Below are 19740 nucleotides of genomic sequence, written 5' to 3'. Positions count from 1 at the left end.
AACATTATGGACAAAATTTCTAGCCTACTTCTTTGGTTAAGCTTTAGTTCTCTTTTAAAGGAGGTATATGCCTTTCACAAATGTCTCCGTGTCCGCTAAACTGTACAGGACCACCAATTCACCAATTTATTTGGTTACAATCCTATGCACAAATGTACCTAGTTCCATGTTTTTTTGTTTGCATTTGATGCTGGAGGGATTCACCAGCTGTTAGCAAGAGTGTTGAAATGTCACATTTGTCAGCGCTTAAGGGATTGTATTCACAGTTCACAGTTCTGCTATGCTTTATGGCTGAGTTTATGGCTTTCTGTGTAAAAGAGTATTAGTTAAGTGCAGTATTTCTATAACCTAACAGGGTTAATGAGCAGAGTGATTAAGATAGGGAAGCTTAATAAGCCAGAAAAAAAACAACTTTGATGTACTTTCTAATTCTTTAGTTTAATGAAAGCTAAATCAACTTTAGTAAGAAAAACTTCCCAGCACCTATTTAAACAAAATGTTTGAAAAGGTAAACTGTGGAATGTAATAACCCATAAATGGGGTCCATCATATACTGTTTATCTGTAATTCTTTCATTTATTTTTTATTAAATGTGTTGTAAGCAGAAATATAGTTTCAGCTTTTATGTATATTTTTGTTTATTTATGTAATGTATGCTTATTACTTATACTGTAGATATCTCCATGAGGGACCCACTCACAATATACAGTACACATAGAATATAGATGTCACAATATAAGGCTGATTAGTAATTAATACAAATAATTACTACACAATACTAGTGGAACTAGCATCAGAATTTTAAAATCAGCATTGTAGCACCAGCTTATATTACAGGCCAACTGCATTTTCTGCCTGATAATTTGTGACGACCCCTAGGCTTAGCTTCTCAACAGCTGCTCAGAGCCCACTGAGCATGTGAGTGTCACAGACACTTTCCAAGATGGTGACCCCCTATGACAAGTTGGAAGTTCTGGAGCATTGCTGCTATTAAGAAGCTGAAACTTTAGGCTGTTGCAATAAGTTCAGTAGAAAAAATATGGCATTTATAGCCACAATCATTTTTTATGGTTTAGTTCTCCTTTGAGGCAAATAAATGACCAATAATACCAACATTTATCAATGATTCATTACAGCTGACAATGCAACTAATTCTATGCTATCTGCCAATTGATTGCTATAGGTGATAAGATCTGTAGATGCCACCAGCTGATTGTTTTGTATAGCTACTACCTGTGCAAACTCCAGAGGTAATGTAATGTATTATAATCAATGCTTGCTACTTGTCTAGTAACCCAGAGTAACCCCCAATCGAAAGGGAGTATTTACTAGTCAGCAGTTTGGAAAAATGTTTTTGAAATGTAGACAAATCATAGTAGTATCCACAATAATAGTTGGGTCATAACGCATTTTGTTTTGCCCTTAAAGTACCACTGCCTCTCATAAATAACCAACAAAGAACCATTTTTTTCTCTTTCCAACAGAGGACAAAGTATGGACGACCTTATTCCATGATCTTCCACAGCAAACCCCTATAGTTGCTGCCAGCCTTGAGAAACCAGTTGTTCTTAACTTGAATTATAGTGCATCAGTGGAACAGATTTCTGCTATCACTGGCAGTGCTGAATATTGTGAACAGTACATCTCATATACCTGCAGAATGTCAAGGCTGCTGAACACACCAGGTAGGTTGATATTGAAATATCTTCATCTCTAGGGCTCCAGAGGTCACATACTATTCTTTCTAAAATGACTGTATTCATGAAAAATGCATTTTATTTAGATCTTTGATAAAAACCTTAATTAGCCTCAACATTAATAAGCATTGCATGTCCTTTGTCAAGTAAATATTACTTAAATGTAATTATTTTTCAAGAGCTCAAAAAAGAAAGGACGAAGACAAAGGAGAAAGCTTGGGACTTGGGACTACATATAAAGTGGGGTTTATACCTGAGACTTTACAGCTCTAATTCCTAGCACCCCCTGTCAGTTAAAGGATTGCTGTAATTGTAGTTAAACAATTAGCGGACTAAACTTTTTGAACCTCTTTGATATAATTACAACAAAACTTTAAAGCTATTACATAACAAAACATGCAATTTGTACTGTAACCAAGGAGATTGTCCTTTTATGCTGTTTTAGGTAAGTTATCTTTAAATGGGATCTGTTATTTCTATTCATTCTGAAAGTCTTGGCCAAATATAGGTGTGTTTAAACAGAAATGTGACTACATACACTTTTTACTGCTTTTGAGAGTTGATGGCATGCCAGTGTTTACTGTTAAATGTAAACAGAACGGGGAATTTTGCAAGCCATGAAAAATTCACAATTGACATATTGCGGGGTCAGTTGTCGGCCTGGCTCTGAAAGCACAAACTGCAAAGCTTTGTTTTTTCACTTGAGATCTAGTTCATTTCCTAAGGGCTCAATGCTTATTAAGTATCACAAGTTCTGTTTTTTAGATCACTTAGCAATGCTGTGATTTCATTAGCATTTCACAGAAATCAAATTTCTCATTTTATCCTATATGGTCTAATACTGACCCGTAAAAAATCTTATGTAGAGTGAATGTGCATCCATTCCCCTGATTCAGTTAGCAAACTAACAGAACCTGGTTCAGATTTGCAAAAGTGAATAATTATGCTAATGGCAAGATGAATAGCAATTTCCCCGCTAACCATGAAAATTAAATATTGCCTTTTCATCTCAAGATAACCAGTATGCAAAATCATTTTTATTTTAATTTTCACAGCAACAATATGCATGCAGAATGCATTTGCCAGTTATCAACTAAATGTCAGCAGTTGCTGAAAGGTCCATAAGTCATACAAACCTTGCTTGGTCAGCTAAAATAGCAAAGATGAATTATAGTGGAATATATTTCATGTGGAATAGACTAAAGCCAAACTAATAAGAGATGGAGTTATTCTATACAATGAAATTCGATATATCACATTGATGAACATGAATGCAATACAGGGTTGGACTGGGCTGCAGGGACATTGGGAAGAAGCCATGGGGCCCTGTCCCTCGTGGGGCCCACTGAGTATTTTCCTGGTATACCGCCAGCCCATGGACGCCTGAGACAGTGCTTTACCTGACCACCCCCACCCCTATTGAGAAGAGAAGGTCCGCTCTGGCAGGAGGAATGGGGCGCAGGGGGGTTGCAGAGAGGACGAGAACCCATGGGAAGCACGGGCACCTGATGTGGCAACCCCAGTGGGCCCAGACCCCCCCAATCCGACATTTGATGCAATACAATAGATATTTCCTTTAAGATATATTATTATTACACTGCCAGTTTTAGGATACCTATATTGTAAGGCAAAATAAATAACTACTGATTTTAATTAACCCATTGCTTGCCTCAGTTCATGACAGTAGGAAATATAGAATGTTGTTTCAGGGATACAGTATACAGTATGGCACAAATAAAACAGAGGATAAATTAGAATCAATTTGTATCCAAATGTTGGCCTTTTGTATATTAAATTTTTTAACTCATCTGATTGATTGCAAAGTCCATGATAAGTGCGACCCTGACAAATTGTTCAACCACAGATAACAGCCTCAGATGTAAGGGCAATGTACTAAATCCTGTTTATTAGTTATAGTTCAAAGAAGCATGAAACCATTCTACAGCAAGTCAATAGGGTTGTATAACATGGCTACATTGTGTAAATTATAGACATTTATAACACTTATTCAGGGAGAAATCGTTATCACTATTGCAACGTTGTGCATGATAAGTTCATAGGTAGCTTATTCACTGGATTTTTTCATTTGACCTTTTTGAGTTTGATCAAAATATGTATTTATTATATGTCAGCTGCAGAAATGTAGGGAGTTGTATTAACTTTCCCATAACTCTAGAACAAAGCAATTTGTATGACTTTATTTTATATCAGTGACTTTAGATTATCAAATGGCAGGAGACAGGAAGCAACCATTCCGTAAAAGAGCTTAAGATTCATGTTTAAATAAATGATGAACAAACGATGGACTGTTCCCGAATAATACTAGAAATTCAGAAAATGCATTTATGAAGGAAAAAGGATTTTTTCCGTCTTTGTGGATTTATCTAACAGTTTTGGCTACACCATTACTTGATTCAAGATCACTTTAAATACTAATGAAAGATTGGCTGATAATCAGCTGGCTGATACAGGTATGGGATTTGTTATTCGGAAAACCTTCATACAGAAAGCTCTTAATTACAGAATGACTGTCTCCCATGCACTTCATTTTATCCAGAATCCAGATAATCCAAATTTTTAAAAATGATCCCCTTTTTCTCTTTAGTAGTGAAACAGTAGTTTTTACTTGATCCCAACTAAGATATAATTAATCCTTATTGGATTCGCAAAACAAGCCTATTGGGTTTATTTAATGTTTAAATGATTATTTTAGTAGACTAACAGAGTGGATATGTACAATGATTAGAATAACTAATACAATAATTAGTATTAGTTAAGGTATGAAGATCCAAATTAAAGAAAGATCCATTATCCAAAATACCCCAGGTAGGGATGGGTGAATTTGCCAAAAATTCACCACCAGCGAAATGTCGCCGGCGCCCATTAAAGTCTGTGGGCGTCAAAAATTGTTTTTTCCGCAGTGAAACAAGGCGAAAAAATTCACCAATCCCTAACCCCAATACCTGAGCATTCTGGTTAACAGGTCCCATACCTGAAATGCTAGTATTTGGTGTTAATAGTAGTAACATGGGTTCAGGACAAAGCTTCCAGAGATAAAGAACAGGGGACAAATTAGTATCTAGTGAATTGCCAGTATTTGGCATAATACAGGTATCAGATTTCCTATTAGGAAACCCATTATCCAGAAATCTCCCAATTATAGAAAGTCCATCTCCCATAGACTCTATTCTGAGCAAATCATTTTTAAAAATGATTTCCTTTTTCTCTGTAATAATAAAACAGTACCTTGTACTTACTTCTAACTAATACATTATTATTTAGTATTGGTGGCAAAACAATCCTATTAGTTTTATTTAAATGATTTTTATAGTTGGTATGGAGATCCAAAATACGGAAAGACCCCTTATCCGGCAAACCCCAGGTCCCGAGCATTTTGGATAATAAGTCCCACATAACAATTCTCTAAGACACTAAACACCGTATTAACAGACCACATACAACTGATCTCTCAGTTCAGCCGCCCCAGAGCCAGGGGGAGACTTGTAAAACAACTCAGGCAAATTCCATAAAATGTATGTTTACTAAAGTTTAGCTGCTTTTAGAAATAACCATTGCATTTCCTGAATTTACAGAGTGTGCTGCTGTAATTAACTTTTGGTGTCTTAGGTCCCACATAATACATTTTTGGCTAAAGAGGCCATTTTCCCAGATTGAGTGCTATTTATTAATATTTTTTGAATATTTGATAATGTGCAGTGAATCATGTCAAAAGATCCATAGGTCAAATATGGTGTAATAAAAGGCAAAGTAGTAAACTTGGTGTTTGTAAATGTTGGCAAGAGAGAACTTCTGCTATGTAGCAAAAATGTCATGCTATCAGCATGAGAGTAGTGATTTCATTGACATTTACATAGTTACCAGAGCTTACCTTGAAAAAAATCTATTGAAAATATTTAGCTTCAGTTGATATTCTAAACTTCTTCTTTTCCACCTTGAAATGGAATTGCAAAATTCTAAAGTGCTCATTCAGAAACAATTTCACAGGTAATGAACAGAGTGGATATGTACAATGATTAGATGCAATTTAAATTCATGAATTTCACAAGAAAACAGAACCACAAAGAAGTTTAGTAAATAGGAAGAAATTTCTCTGACTCCAATGCATAAAATGTAGTTTTCTGATTTGTATACTTGGCATTTTGTTTATTGGATAACATGTTTTAATTCATGAGCACTGGTGACTTTTTATCTTAGTTGTAATACTTATAATTTAATATTTATACCTTAAATCCAGTACATCATATAGGAACCATCATTTTGATATACCAACATTTTATATACACACCTATTCATAAGGTTGGTGTGATTCATTTGCTAGCTTTAGTATAGGGCTTTGGTTTTTAGTCAGTGCTGAACTGCAATTTCATTACTCCTTCTTAAACACAAGTATCAGGACAATGAAATAGGACATAACTGAAGTTACATTGTAGCTTGACTCACAAGATGTTTTTGGTCTATAACATATGCTAAACTCCTTCTTTATTTGTTGCAAACTGCCGAGAGAAATTCGTTGATCCCTAAGTTCTTATGTTCTAGCTCAGCAATAGGTCAACTTTAGCACTCCAAATGCTTCGAAACAAGTAAGAATTAGTGATGAGTATAAAATTTGCGCAGCTAAAAACACACATATCGTTTTATCCTTCCCCACTCCTTCCACATCAACCAAAGGTATCTGAGCCGTCACACTGTCTAATAAGTCTATATAGACACTATATACACTTACGTGATTTTTTTTTTACTGTAATAAAATTAAATGTTCTCAAAACTCAAATTTTATATTTTTTAAAGTAGACATATTGTGTAAAAAATAAGCATGTACCAGTGTGTTATACTCATTTAGATATAGAAGAATTGTGCTTAAAAAGTAGTGTTTCGATAAACCCTCCCTTCCCTTCCACTTCCTGCTCTCTGCAGGCTGTGCAGGGGAGCCGGTGGCTCTCAGCTCACTGTATTGTAGGACAGGAACCAATCAGCAGCTAGCAGGACCTGATAGGGAACTAAAGCCTGTCTGTGCTTGTGTGACTGCAGGGCTGTGATTGGCTATCCCCCTCCTATTGTGCTTCTGGCAGGGACCGTTAGGACACGTCCACCCCTCATTTGAAACACGGACAGGGACCAGAGAACATCTATAGGGAGCTCCAATAAGGGGCGATTTTTAAAGATAATATTAAATTTTAGCACCATGTAAAAGCAACACCATATATTACTTATAATTGCCTAAAAAATTAGGGTTTTTTCATTTATCCTATATGTCTCCTTTAAGAAAAAACTAGTACGTCAGAAATTCAAAGTCATTTCACTCACCCGAAAACCCGAATGAAATCCGATTCAAGTTTTTATCCTAAAAAATTTGAATGTCAGGAAGTCTATTAACATCTTCAAATGGGTCAACAGACATCTGCAATTGACTTGTAAATTAACTTGGTAACTAAGGTTTAAGGTGGCATATATTAGAATTAGAACTGTTTCCATGGTCGCGGGTGTGATAAATCTCACATTCCAATTGACTTTTGAGTTAATGCTTTTAAATTCAAGTTTGTGAGTTTTGACACAAAAAAATTCAAAAAATTTTGAATTCAGATTTACCATTCGAACCTTAATAAATCTGCCCCATAGTGTAGTAGTAGATACCATTGCCATATTATGGACATCTCTTAATAGTAAATAACATTTCTGTTTATGAGTTCTGATGAAGCCAGCTGTAATATAATTGTGCAATTGCTGCCCCAAGGTTGCATGTTTTAATTCATTTATTCCCTAGGGCAGTGATCCCCAACCAGTAGCTCGTGAGCAACATGTTGCTCTCCAACCCCTTGGATGTTGCTCCCAGTGGCCTTAAAGCAGGAGCTTATTTTTGAATTCCAGGCTTGGAGGCAAGTTTTGGTTGTATAAAAACCAGATGCACTGCCAAACAGAGCCTCGGTGTTGGTTGACAATCCACAAAGGGGCTACCAAATGGCCAATCGCAGCACTTATTTGTCACCCCAAGAACATTTTTTCATGCTAGTGTTGCTCCCCAACTCCTTTTACTTCTGAATGTTGCTCACGAGTTCAAAAGGTTGGGGATCCCTGCCCTAGGGTATGGCAACAGTTCTTTCTGCCCATGTGCATATTCAGAAGAAAATGCTCCTTCTACTTTATGGCATCATTTCTTTTGCATGTTTCACATGGTATAACTGATCCACCTCATATAACCTACATTATAGTCATCCATAATTACTGCAACTTAATAAATCCCAGCCCAGAATTGTTCAGTCCTCCAAATGATGTGTTCAATGCCATCAGTTTTATTGGCTGCATAAGTGATGTGAAGAAAATGACTTCAGTGTTAATTGACTCTGCCAGCAAGCAGTGCAGTAAATCCAGCAACAAATGGTTTGTGCCATATTGATTATATTGATTGCACTGACCAAATCATTTGTATGCTAGGCTTCTGTTTTTTAAGGATCCCTGAGAAAATGCTTTGCGTATTTATTTTCTTAGGGTTATAGTAGATTTCTGATTTAGTACTTAGGATATTTCGTCAGACTGTGCACATAATGAATGTAATACCAAATTGATTGTGAAATTATACTAGTCTAGCTGGACCCAGATCCCCAGACCCCAGACCCTGTACCCAGATACATGCATATAAAATAATGAGGCTCTGGATACATACTGTATGCTTTTAGTTTTATTGCCATGTCTATCCACAAAAAAAAAGTGAATGAAGGAAACACCCCCCCCGTACCAAATGATGGACATACTCAAAGAAATTTGTCCCTTCATACTGTAACTCATACTAGAGGTGAGTTTTCTGCAGACACTAGATACTGTACTTAGTAAACCATATTACTTCAAACTCAGTTTACCTGCTGCATGACATCCATACATGGACTTTGCTGGATCCATTCTAGATTTATTGAGAGGAATACAAGCAACCAACACCACTATGCCAGCTCTTTGGTGGTTAACAGCTCAATTATAGAAGTGTTTTGTAATGTATTTATTTATTTTAAAGGGCATGTAAAAGCAAAACAATAAAATCCCATTTTTACTTTCTTGAAGAAGAATGAAGAAGAAACCTATCTCCAATATACTTTAATTAAAAAAGTATACCTTTTTTTAAGAAACCTGACTCCCTTCATTTACTGCTGTGTATAGGAATTGTCAGACGGTCCCTAACTGCTCTGCAGGCAAACAATCATACTTAAGAACAGCAGGGGGAACCCCCGCCTTACTTCCCAGCCATGCAGAACTCAAGCAGCTTTGTTTGTTTCCCTGTAGAGCAGTCGGCGACTGTGTACAGATTTGTATTGGATTTTATTTTTCCCTTTACTGTTCCAACTCCAGCTGCAGGTACAAAGATGATGGAGCCAGATTTAAACAGATAAACTGGGATTCTATTTGGAGGATTATTTTGCTGCAGCCAGTGGTTCTGCAGAGTTGGAGATAGTCTGTATTAAAAAATACAAAAACTATAAAATCCACATTAGATTACATGACAGGACCCAGTGCAGTCTGCATATTCTGATTATTAATCAGTCTTGCTGTATCGACTTCTGGCAGATATTATTTGACTTGTGCTGTTTTGATAGTTTATGATGACCCCTAAGCAGCCCAGACCATAGAGAGCATGTGCACAGTCTTTGTCTTGCAAAGATGTTTAACAAAGTACAAGATGATGACCCCCTGGAGCCAACTTTAAAAGCATAAATCATTTGTTTGCAGTAAGTTCATGTTTATGTTTAGTATACAAAATACAGCATTTCTAGCCTTATTCTATTTTAGACTTTACTTCCCCTTTAAGCATTACATTTTGCATTTTGGATGTGTTCCTCTGCACATGTTCTTTCACATTCACTATAAATGATAGAAAATTTTAGTGCTGTAATAATAATATTAATAATAATAGTAATGAATTGCTGCAGTCTTGAACAAATGTCACCTTTTCTATTTACCTTGTTCTTTATGACTCCCTAAGACTGAATTATATTGTATTTTTGAATGCAATTTTCCATGTCCCTATTTTTGTAAGATTGCAAAAGATCCTAATTTTCTTTGCCAAAGCTGTCACATGCAAAACAACAAGAAACAGAAAACCTTTTGTTAAAACTCTTAGCACTAAAACATTATTTGACAGTCTTTGAAACAAAAAAAACACTCAATGTTGAGAATGTTTTGTAATTATTTAGAAAATTCTAGTTCCAGATACTCACTTTTCACTACATACAATACAACGCAACAGGATAAAATCTGCAGTTAAATGTAAACGAGCAAGATTAGAGAGACTTTCTTTTGTGTTACTAAATGCACGATAGTTAAAAAACAAAAAACTCATTTCATTTACTTTTTTGTAAAATATGTTACCTCTTTTAAAAATAACATTAAGGGGCAGATTTAGCAAGGGTCGAATTTCGAAGTGGAAAATACTTCGAAATTCGACCATGGAATAGAATCCTCCGACATTCGAATTCAAAGTAGGAGGATTTTATTCATCATACGATCGTATTCCGATCGCAGTACGATCGTATTCTGATTGCCGTACGATCGTACGATCATACTCCGATCGTACTTCCAATCGTACGAATTATTATCAAACGATTTTATCATACCATCGTACGATTTTCCTTCGAAACCCAAAAACTTAGAAATATGCTCTGGCAGGTCCCCATAGGCTAACATAGCACTTCAGAACAACATTTCAAAAAAGATGTGAGGACCTCCAATAGCAAAAAAGCAATTAGTTAAAAAATTGAAAAAAATTTTTTTATCAGGACATAACCTAGCGCGTTTCGTGCCTGTTGGGGCACTTACTCATAGGCCTATGAGTAAGTGCTCCAACAGGCACGAAAGTTGGCGAAGGCTCGAAAGTTGGCGAAGTATTGAAGTCAAAGTTTTTTTTAAAGAGCCAGTACTTCGATTATCAAATGGTTGAACGATTTTTACTTCAAATTGAAGTTGTAGTATCCTATTCGATGGTTGAAGTATTTCAAAAATTTGAACTTTTTGTACTTCAAAAATTCACTCCAACCTCAGTAAATCTGCCCCTTATATTTTACCCTTTAAAATTGCAGAGCATCGCTACTAAATTAAGTCTCAAATTGGAGGACCATATCTCGTTGAAAATTCTTAATCAAGTAAATTATTTATTGTGTAATGCCTAGGCCTATGGTACATGTTGAGTATCTGTGAGTATTGACATTACTGGACTCTGCATGTCAATGCACACAGTGAGCAGATTTCAGACAGAAAATCCCCACAATTTTCTGCAGAAAGTCTACTCCATGGGGCAAATTCATCAAGGTTAATTAACCCTCGATATTCGACTGGGGAATGAAAATCTTTTGACTTCAAATATCGTAGTAGAAGGATTTTGCGCAAATACTTCGATCGAACGATCGAAGGAATAATCGTTTGATCGAACGAACGATTAAATCCTTCGAATCGAACGATTCGAAGGATTTTAATCCAACGATCAAAGGATTATCCTTCGACCAAAAAAAGTTAGCCAAGCCTATGGGGACCTTCCCCATAGGCTAACATTGAGTTCGGTAGCTTTTAGGCGGTGAACTAGGGGGTCGAAGTTTTTTCTTAAAGAGACAGTACTTCGACTATCGAATGGTTGAATAGTCGAATGATTTTTAGTTTGAATCATTCGATTCGAAGTTGAAGTCGTAGTCGAAGGTCGAAGTAGCCCATTCGATGGTCGAAGTAGCCAAAAAAACACTTTGAAATTCGAAGCATTTTTTCTTTTATTCCTTCACTCGAACTTAATGAATGGGCCCCCATGTGTGCAATTAAAGGCAGATTCCAGTCCTATCAATTATCACATATACAAAACATAAGGGAAGTCCAATGTTAATGTTTTTTATAAATTAAAAATTAAACATCAGCCTTTGACCTTAAAACTAGCGATACATGAACAGATCTGCTTGTTTGGTAAGCCAGATATGTATGGACACGTAAACACCCTAAGGGGCCTAATTATCATGGTTGCTGGGCATCAGCAAACTGTTCTCCATAAGAAGTCCATTTATTTTACCGTAATAGCTCAACCATCGGCAGTTTTAAAACTATACTATAAATTCACCTTTTGTTTTATATCCTTTATATGCTTTATGCTAATATCTTCTTTGCTATGTAAAGTATACACTAAATAGAATTGCTTTTCTGCAGCATAGGTGAAAACCTAATATTCTAAATGATTTAGTACAAAAAAAAACACATTTAACTAGTGTAAAAACACTGTAAACTTTTTTATTGATCATTTGAATAGGTTACTGGTCAAGACTGAGAGCATGATTTCTCTTTTTATATATTAGCATTCTCTTTTCAATATCAGGTAATTTGTACCCTGCTGCTAACCATAACATTTCTGTATGGATTTAATACTAGAAGTACAGACAATTTGTTCCAGGCTTAAGCAATTAAGATGGCAGCTTAGCGGCTCATGAAAGTATACATGAGGCTGGAAGTGCTGAAGGCCATGGCCTTCTCCTCAGCTTTTTATAGTTCTGTCCTGTATACATCAAAACTGTGACAACTGTAATGGTGTCATTTTATGTTCAAACATGTTCATTGAACTGAACTAAAGCCATCAAATCAAACCTTAATCAAACATAAAATTTTATTGCAAAGGCCTTTGAGGAGAAGCTACTTCATCTTTCTTAATGCTCTGTTGCCAAAGAAAATCTCTTAAGTAAGTCCTATTAGAAAAAAGATAACTGTATTCATGACTTCTCTAGTAGGAACTAGACTGATGTTGCAGCATATTTACTCAATATTCAGGGAGATAACTATTGATCTTGTCCCGCATGTGCACACAAAATTTGTCTTTGTTCTTCTAAGTAGGTCTACATCTGACTTATTGATTTCTATTGATTGAAGAAAGCTCCCTTCATTATATGTTGCACCGTATATTATGGTTCGTTACATTCTGGGAAGATTGCTTTGCTGTTTATAAAGAGAACGACCATGTGAGATGGTGATATTTGGAGGAATTCTTTCACAATATTCTGTGTCGTCTTTTCAATCCTGGATCTAAAGGTTTGCCTCCTAAGGTTATCTATGGACCCAATTGCACCTGCAATTCCTCTGAACCTACTTGCATCAGACAAAGATCATTTAATGCAGTGCTATATCTATCACTTAATAACAATTAATAATCCTGGGGAAGGCTCAATTCCAGAAAATGCTGTATAACAAATTGACAATTCACAGCGACAATTCACAGCGAATAAACTCTAGCGAAAATTCGTTAAAAAAAACACCGTTAAAAAAATTACTTTTTCGCTAATTTTTTGCTGTATCACGTATTTCAGTGAAACTGAAGGGGAGAAATTTGCTCATCACTACATCACAGCAAACAAATACCATTTGCCTACTTCTGTATGAAAAATTAACCGCCTTTTACTTCAGGGCCACCCTTAAAAATGGCTGTAATGCTTTAAAGGCAAGTTATTTAATATAAAAAAATCTCATATATATTCTCTGTCCAGTGAGCAATTAAATCATGTGGCAATTGTGCAAATGTTGACTAAACGAAACAAAAAAATATGCCAATTGATGATGATAATCTTTTATGTGGTCATAAGACCACACAACGCCAATGTATGAATGGCCATTTCCACATAGTAACCTAGCCAATATCTCCAATAATAGTCATAATAGGGAAATCTGACCATCCACATGTCAAATCAGTCATGTTTCATAAAAGTCAGTCTAGTTTTTTCCTACAATAAACTGTGTGCAACCATTACACTACCACCTTCTTTCCCATTAGAAAGAAAGAAGAAAAAAAGGTAATAGACTGCAGCATGAAACATACATAAATTTAAAGTATTACATGGGAGCATGGAACACCAGCTGACATTGTTATAGGTCACAGTAACATAGTAAGTTAGGATGAAAAAAGACACACGTCCATCAAGTTCAATCTTTTAACTTTTTTTTGACCTGCCTAACTGCCAGTTGATCCAGAGGAAGGCAAAAAAAACCCATCTGAAGCCTCTCCAATTTGCCTCAGAGGGGAAAAAAACCCTTCCTGACTCCAAAATGGCAATTGGACTAGTACCTGGATCAACTTGTACTATGAGCTATTTCCCATAACCCTGTATTCCCTCACTTGCTAAATAGCCATCCAACCCCTTCTTAAAGCTATCTAATGTATCAGTCAGTACAACTGATTCAGGGAGAGAATTCCACATCTTCACAGCTCTCACTGTAGAAAATTCCTTCCGAATATTTAGGCAGAACCCCTTAAGCGCCTCTTCTCCAGCGTGAACATCCCCAATTTGGCCAGTCTTTCTTCATAGCTAAGATTTTCCATACCTTTTACCAGCTTAGTTGCCCTTCTCTGTACCCTCTCTAATACAATAATGTCCTGTTTGAGTGATGGAGACCAAAGCTGTATGGCATATTCTAGATGGGGCCTTACCAGCTCTCTATACAGTGGAAGAATGACCGCAACCTGCAGTGAATCTATGCCCCTTTTAATACAGCTCAAGACCTTATTTGCCCTTGATGCTGCTGACTGGCATTGCTTGCTACAGCCAAGTTTATCATCTATAAGGACTCCAAGGTCCTTTTCCATAATGGATTTGCCTAGTTCAGTCCCATTAAGGGTATAAGTGGCTTGGATATTTTTACATCCCAGCAGTGGCGTAACTACCGGGGGAGCAGGGGGTGCGATTGGGCCAGGGCCAGCACCCCCTCAGGGCCCCCCAGCAGCTCACGCACCACTGACTTTGACGGAGTTCCAGTCGTACGGAGAGGGGCGGGGGGCCCGGCTGGACGTCCCGTGCCAGGGCCCGCCCCCCTCTAGTTACGTTCCTGCATCCCAGGTGCATAACTTTACATTTATCAACATTGAATCTCATCTGCCACTTAGCTGCCCAGATCGCCAGTTTGTCAAGATCCTGCTGCAAGGATGCCACATGCTGGATGGACTTTATTGGGCCGCATAGTTTTGTGTCATCTGCAAACACTGATACATTATTTACAATACCCTCCCCATAGTCATTAACGAATGACAACAAAATTGGACAGCAGATAAAAAGGCACTGCCCAATTTGGTTCCTCTATTTATAGGGTAATAAAGTACAGGTAGTTGCAAATATACAGGGTAAAAAGGAAATTCCCATTAAAATAAGGTGTAACATGGATGGGGTACAATAGCTTGAATGGCTAGTTGGCTACCTTTCTTTATTATTCTGATTAGAAGTTTTTCCCTACAGTATTATTGATGATATGTCACAATGTTCAGTTGGTGATGCTAGAGCAGGGCACAAAAGTCTTATTATTGTCAGGAAAGTAGGCTCAATCCACCATTTTCTTATACTTTGCACCCTGCTCAGTACTTTTCTGAATTGTCATTTTGGAGTCTGCGTGTGCCCCATGAATACAAAGAAGCAACCTGTGCTCCCCGGTAAATGACTGGGCGGCATGCCGTCCCTATTATTCTACCACCCTAGGCCCGGGCTTTGTGGTCTCGCCACACATCTGGGCCTGCATTTTGCATAGACTCAATTTTAACAAAATAATTCACATTTTTAAAGACAATTGTCCTTGTACTTGATACTAACTAATATATAATCCTTATAGGAAGCAAAACAATCCTGTTCGGTTTAATTAATGCTTAAATAATTTTTTACTTGAGTTACGAATGTCCAAATTACATAAAGATCCTTTATACGGAAAGCCTCAGGTTCGAAGCATTCTGAATAATAGGTCCTTTGTAAATACACACATTTTACTGGGCCCCTTTCAACGATTCACGATTCTTCCCTAAAGTACCCTTTTCCTATGAGAAATTTCTTTTCCAACTGTATTTAAAAATATTTTGAATGAATATAATGATGTGGCTCACTCAGTTAAGGAACAATCTATATTACAGCAGAGCTATGCAGTTTTCAGATGGCTGGGGGCATAGCAGTATGGAAGATCCTGTGGTTTTTCTGCTAAGAACATTGCTAGGCTCAGTGTGATAGGCTGCATTGTGAGCTATTGCATTTCATTCTACTGCTAATGAACAACAGTGTTCCAGAATTCACAATTCATTGTCTCAGCTGATACTGATCTGTAAGGCTTCAGCAAGGTTGTCCCTAGCCTATAATTACACTTTCTAACAATTTGTTTTGTGATACACTATGGGCACCATTCTGCATTCTGAACTAGATGCCAATTAGATCTCTTATGTTTTTATAAATGAGATGTAAACAATAAATATTGAACATGAATTAGGATTAACAAGATATCTAGTGCATTCCTCAATATCAAAAGTCAGAGGTTGCTGATCAAAATTGCAAGTTACTGTGAACCAGGGATGCACTGAATCCCAGATATGGGCAAATCCTAGCCTTTTTGGCAGGATTCAGATTTGGCCAAATCTAAGTGCCTGGCCACACCGAATCTGAACCCTTAGGGTAACATAAAAAAATGTAAAAAAATTTGTTTCTACTTTATGAAAAAATCCATCCATCACTCGATTTCTCCTCCCTGGTTATCTCCTATAGAAGGCAGGGAGGAGAAATTGATCGCCTCACGATGGATCGTCGCCCTGCCGCCGTTTCTGAAGAGGAGTGCTGAATGGCAGCTTTTTAATAGTTTTTATGGCGGCTTACAAGGGATATCACCTTACCTTAATGGAACTTATTTATGAATAGTACAACTTGTACTATTCATTATTTTCCCTACAGTGTTCTTAGTAGTTTCAGCATGCTAAGCAGTTTGAGATCCCCCGCCAGTATACCATTGCATAAACTAAACAGCAATCTCCTGTAACTGCAAAAGTCTTGGCTTAGAACATGTGTTCATCCATCATAGGGGCTAAACAACCATACTATTCATATATTCTTATACCACAACATACCACTCTGGTTGGCAAGTACCTGCCCTGTACTGTGACATTGATTCCTCTATGTTTTTGCTTCACTTCCCCCCCACCTATACTAAATAACTAACAGAAAACTAATATATACCACTCAGAGGCAACATGAGATAAAGAATTGGTGGCATGCTTTTCAATATTTTTATTCATGTGTCCATCAGAAAAATAAACAATTGTACATTACACATAGAAACAGATATGTAAATTAGAATACAGAGATATCATAGATATTTATTGGTTCCACTGCATAGCATTAATCAGTTTCCTTTTAGGCACATGTTTTTAGAACAGAAAAAATACTAACACTAAAATAAAAACAGAAAACAATCAAAAGAAAGCAAAAGAGAATAATAATGAAAGGAAAAGAAAACATTACTTTGGAATGATATTGTAGTAGATAAGTAAATCAATATTGTTCACACATAATTTTACTCCTGATTAAATCAAGTTGTAGATAGAGATAGGCTATCCTCAGGTTATATGGAAATATATGGATATATGGTATCCTCCATCTCTTATAAGAATAGAAGATGATTTGGTAGAGAGCCTTGATGTCTATAATCTATCCACGGCTGCCAACTGAGCAGAAGGTATGATATTTATCTAGACGGATACTAGTTAGTTTTTTGTTAGAAAAAATTCAGTCTAGTTAGTTTTCACCCAGTCTACCTTCAGATAGGTTAGTTTCCATGCCTTTACAGGCAATTACTTGTTTAACAAGGGACCTTGTGTCCTGGATACCCCTTTCGGGGGTTATTATCTTGCTGAGAACATTTTGAATAACCTGTGCAAGTCTGTTTCCTATTTTAGTGAACATGTAAAAGTACTACTGTAAATACCTTTCTTTTTCCAAGCCAAGTAAAAGTAAAATTAAGGAAGACAACAATCTACTTCAAAGTTTTCATAGTGAACCTTTCCAAAGTACTTGTTCATCATGTTTTTGAACATTTGAATCTAACTCATTTTGTGTGGTTATCTGACTCCAAGCTAATCCCTTGTAAAAAAAAAAAAAAAAAAACCTCTTCTCACAGAGGATGAAACTGGCATGATGAAAAAGAATTCAGTCAGTACAAGTGCTATTGTAGCTTTTCACGCCCAATGGCCATAAATTATTCAGTTTCTTTGGAGATATAGTTTAAAAGATTAAACATTGAGGGGACTGAGTTTACAGAGCGGTGTGTTCACTGAACATTGGAAAGAAATGTAGACTTTGCTTGTGGAAAATGATATATCTCTCTGCTCATGATTCAAAATCCAAGACTAATACTAAATTGCAATTACAAATGAATTTGAACATGTACATCCTATTTTAATATAGCATTTTAAGCCTTGCAATAAAGATATACAAATCAAGCCAAATTGGCAACAGTTTTACAACCTGCCTTAAATAATTATTTAGTGTCTTTTTAAATTTTTATTAGAAATGGGGAGTATAATTATCATTCTCGTATTAGTTATAGCCCCAACATATTCTACAATGCTTTACAGAAAATATACAGTCCCTGTTCCAGTGGAGCTTACAGTCTAAAGCCCTATTACATTCAAACATTATGGGGCCTATTTATTATGCTGTGTAAAATTAAATTTACCAAAACTGCTCTAAGAAAAAATTCGTTAAAAAATGGGGGGGGGGGATTTCAATTTTATCAATTAAATATGTTCTTGGAGTGTAGAAGGTAACTGCAATACCTGGAAGAATTCCACACTGACTCAGGAAAAACCTACAAACTCCTTACAGATGTGTTCCAAAAACTTTTAAGCAGTTGTTCCTGGATAAATTCTAGGTGGTTTAACCCCAAAACCTGTTATGCAACATACATTTGGTCATTGTTTGCTGTCAAGCTGTATACAGTGTTGTCATTTTCCAACTAAACTGTAGAACTGGCAGTTTGTGCATGTGTGTATGGTATCCCACCATCAGCCCACGATTAAACAGAAGGATACTACTACACATGGTATGGCCACGTTTCCATTGTTTATTGTGGATATCCATGTATATCCTTCTTAAATTCAAATTCCTTGCAATTCCCACCCCCCTCAGCTTGCAGATTATAGCATTTTAAAGTTGAAAAGTATTCATCATTTCCAAAGCAATTTTATTTTTGAAAACAGTTATGCAAATGCTATTTTACATCTTAGATATCAAGAAACACTATTTGGAAAAATGTGCTAATTAAATTTATGGAGACAGCCATATGTTATTATATTTTGCAAAAACATTTAAAGAATTTAAAGTGATTAAATATGCATAAAGAATATAAAGTTATATTGCTGTATAAAGACTATGTAGTTGTTATTTTAAAGTTGTCTAAATTCTGGCAAAATATTCAGCTGTCTACACATTGAACAAGTTTATTGGAAACTTAAATCACTGTCAAGAACCATTTATTGTGAAGAACCCCCAGTTGACTAATCTTGACTAATAAATTCAAGTCTTGACTGGGCTTAAAAGTGCATGGTTGCTGAAGTGTGGCTAGAGGAAATAAACTTTAATTTGAAACAATACATTAATCTTTCTGTAGGTCAAAGAGCATGTACTTTGGTCAATAGGGTTTTCAAAGAAGAGAAAGTGCCCAAATGATGTAATAGTAGTAAAGAAAGGTATATGAAGCATTATCAGGAATAATTGAGACCTGGGGTTTCAGAACATGCAGCTTATTTAGAGCACAAGGTACTGTTTTATTATTATGGAGAAAAAGGAAATCATTAAAAAAAAATTTTTTATATAATAATAATAAAACAGTACCTTGTGATGATGCTATGGGAGATAGCTTTCTCATTATATGAAACTTTCTGGATTTTGGGTTGCCAGATAATGATACCCATACCTGTATATGTGTGCAAGAGTGCATATCTGTGCTTGTGGATGTATATTCAAAAAATGCTACCGGCAGAATGTAATAAAAGTCGGTAACAGGGAAAATATTTGCAATATGATAATCAAGTGAACAAATTTTCGTGCACAAATTTACTATAGGTTTTGAGAACCTGGAAACTCTTTAGTAACCACTTCCAACTGTGGATGAAAGCTTAAGAATTTTATTGTTTGTGAGAGTTTGCGATTTGTATAATAAACTAAAACAGTTGTTTTATTGCTCCAAACGATTGCACCACCTTCAAGCATGTCTTAAAATTAAAATTTGCAGTTTAATA

The 19740-nt window shown here is 36.2% G+C and overlaps 1 protein-coding gene across 2 annotated transcripts in view; it reads left to right on the top strand.

Annotated features, from left to right (window-relative positions):
• The window catches only part of LOC108718976 (contactin-associated protein-like 2), a 1054026-nt gene that overhangs the window by 781252 nt on the left and 253034 nt on the right, over positions 1 to 19740 (top strand). For both annotated transcript variants that reach the window (XM_041566089.1, XM_018267529.2), the window contains one exon: positions 1485 to 1685. In XM_041566089.1, the coding sequence (XP_041422023.1) occupies positions 1485 to 1685 (201 nt within the window). The remainder of the gene's footprint in view (positions 1 to 1484; positions 1686 to 19740) is intronic.

Source organism: Xenopus laevis, chromosome 6L (genome assembly GCF_017654675.1).
Source record: "Xenopus laevis strain J_2021 chromosome 6L, Xenopus_laevis_v10.1, whole genome shotgun sequence".
In the NCBI taxonomy this organism is placed as follows: domain Eukaryota; kingdom Metazoa; phylum Chordata; class Amphibia; order Anura; family Pipidae; genus Xenopus; species Xenopus laevis.
This window is presented reverse-complemented; position numbering and strand designations above follow the sequence as displayed.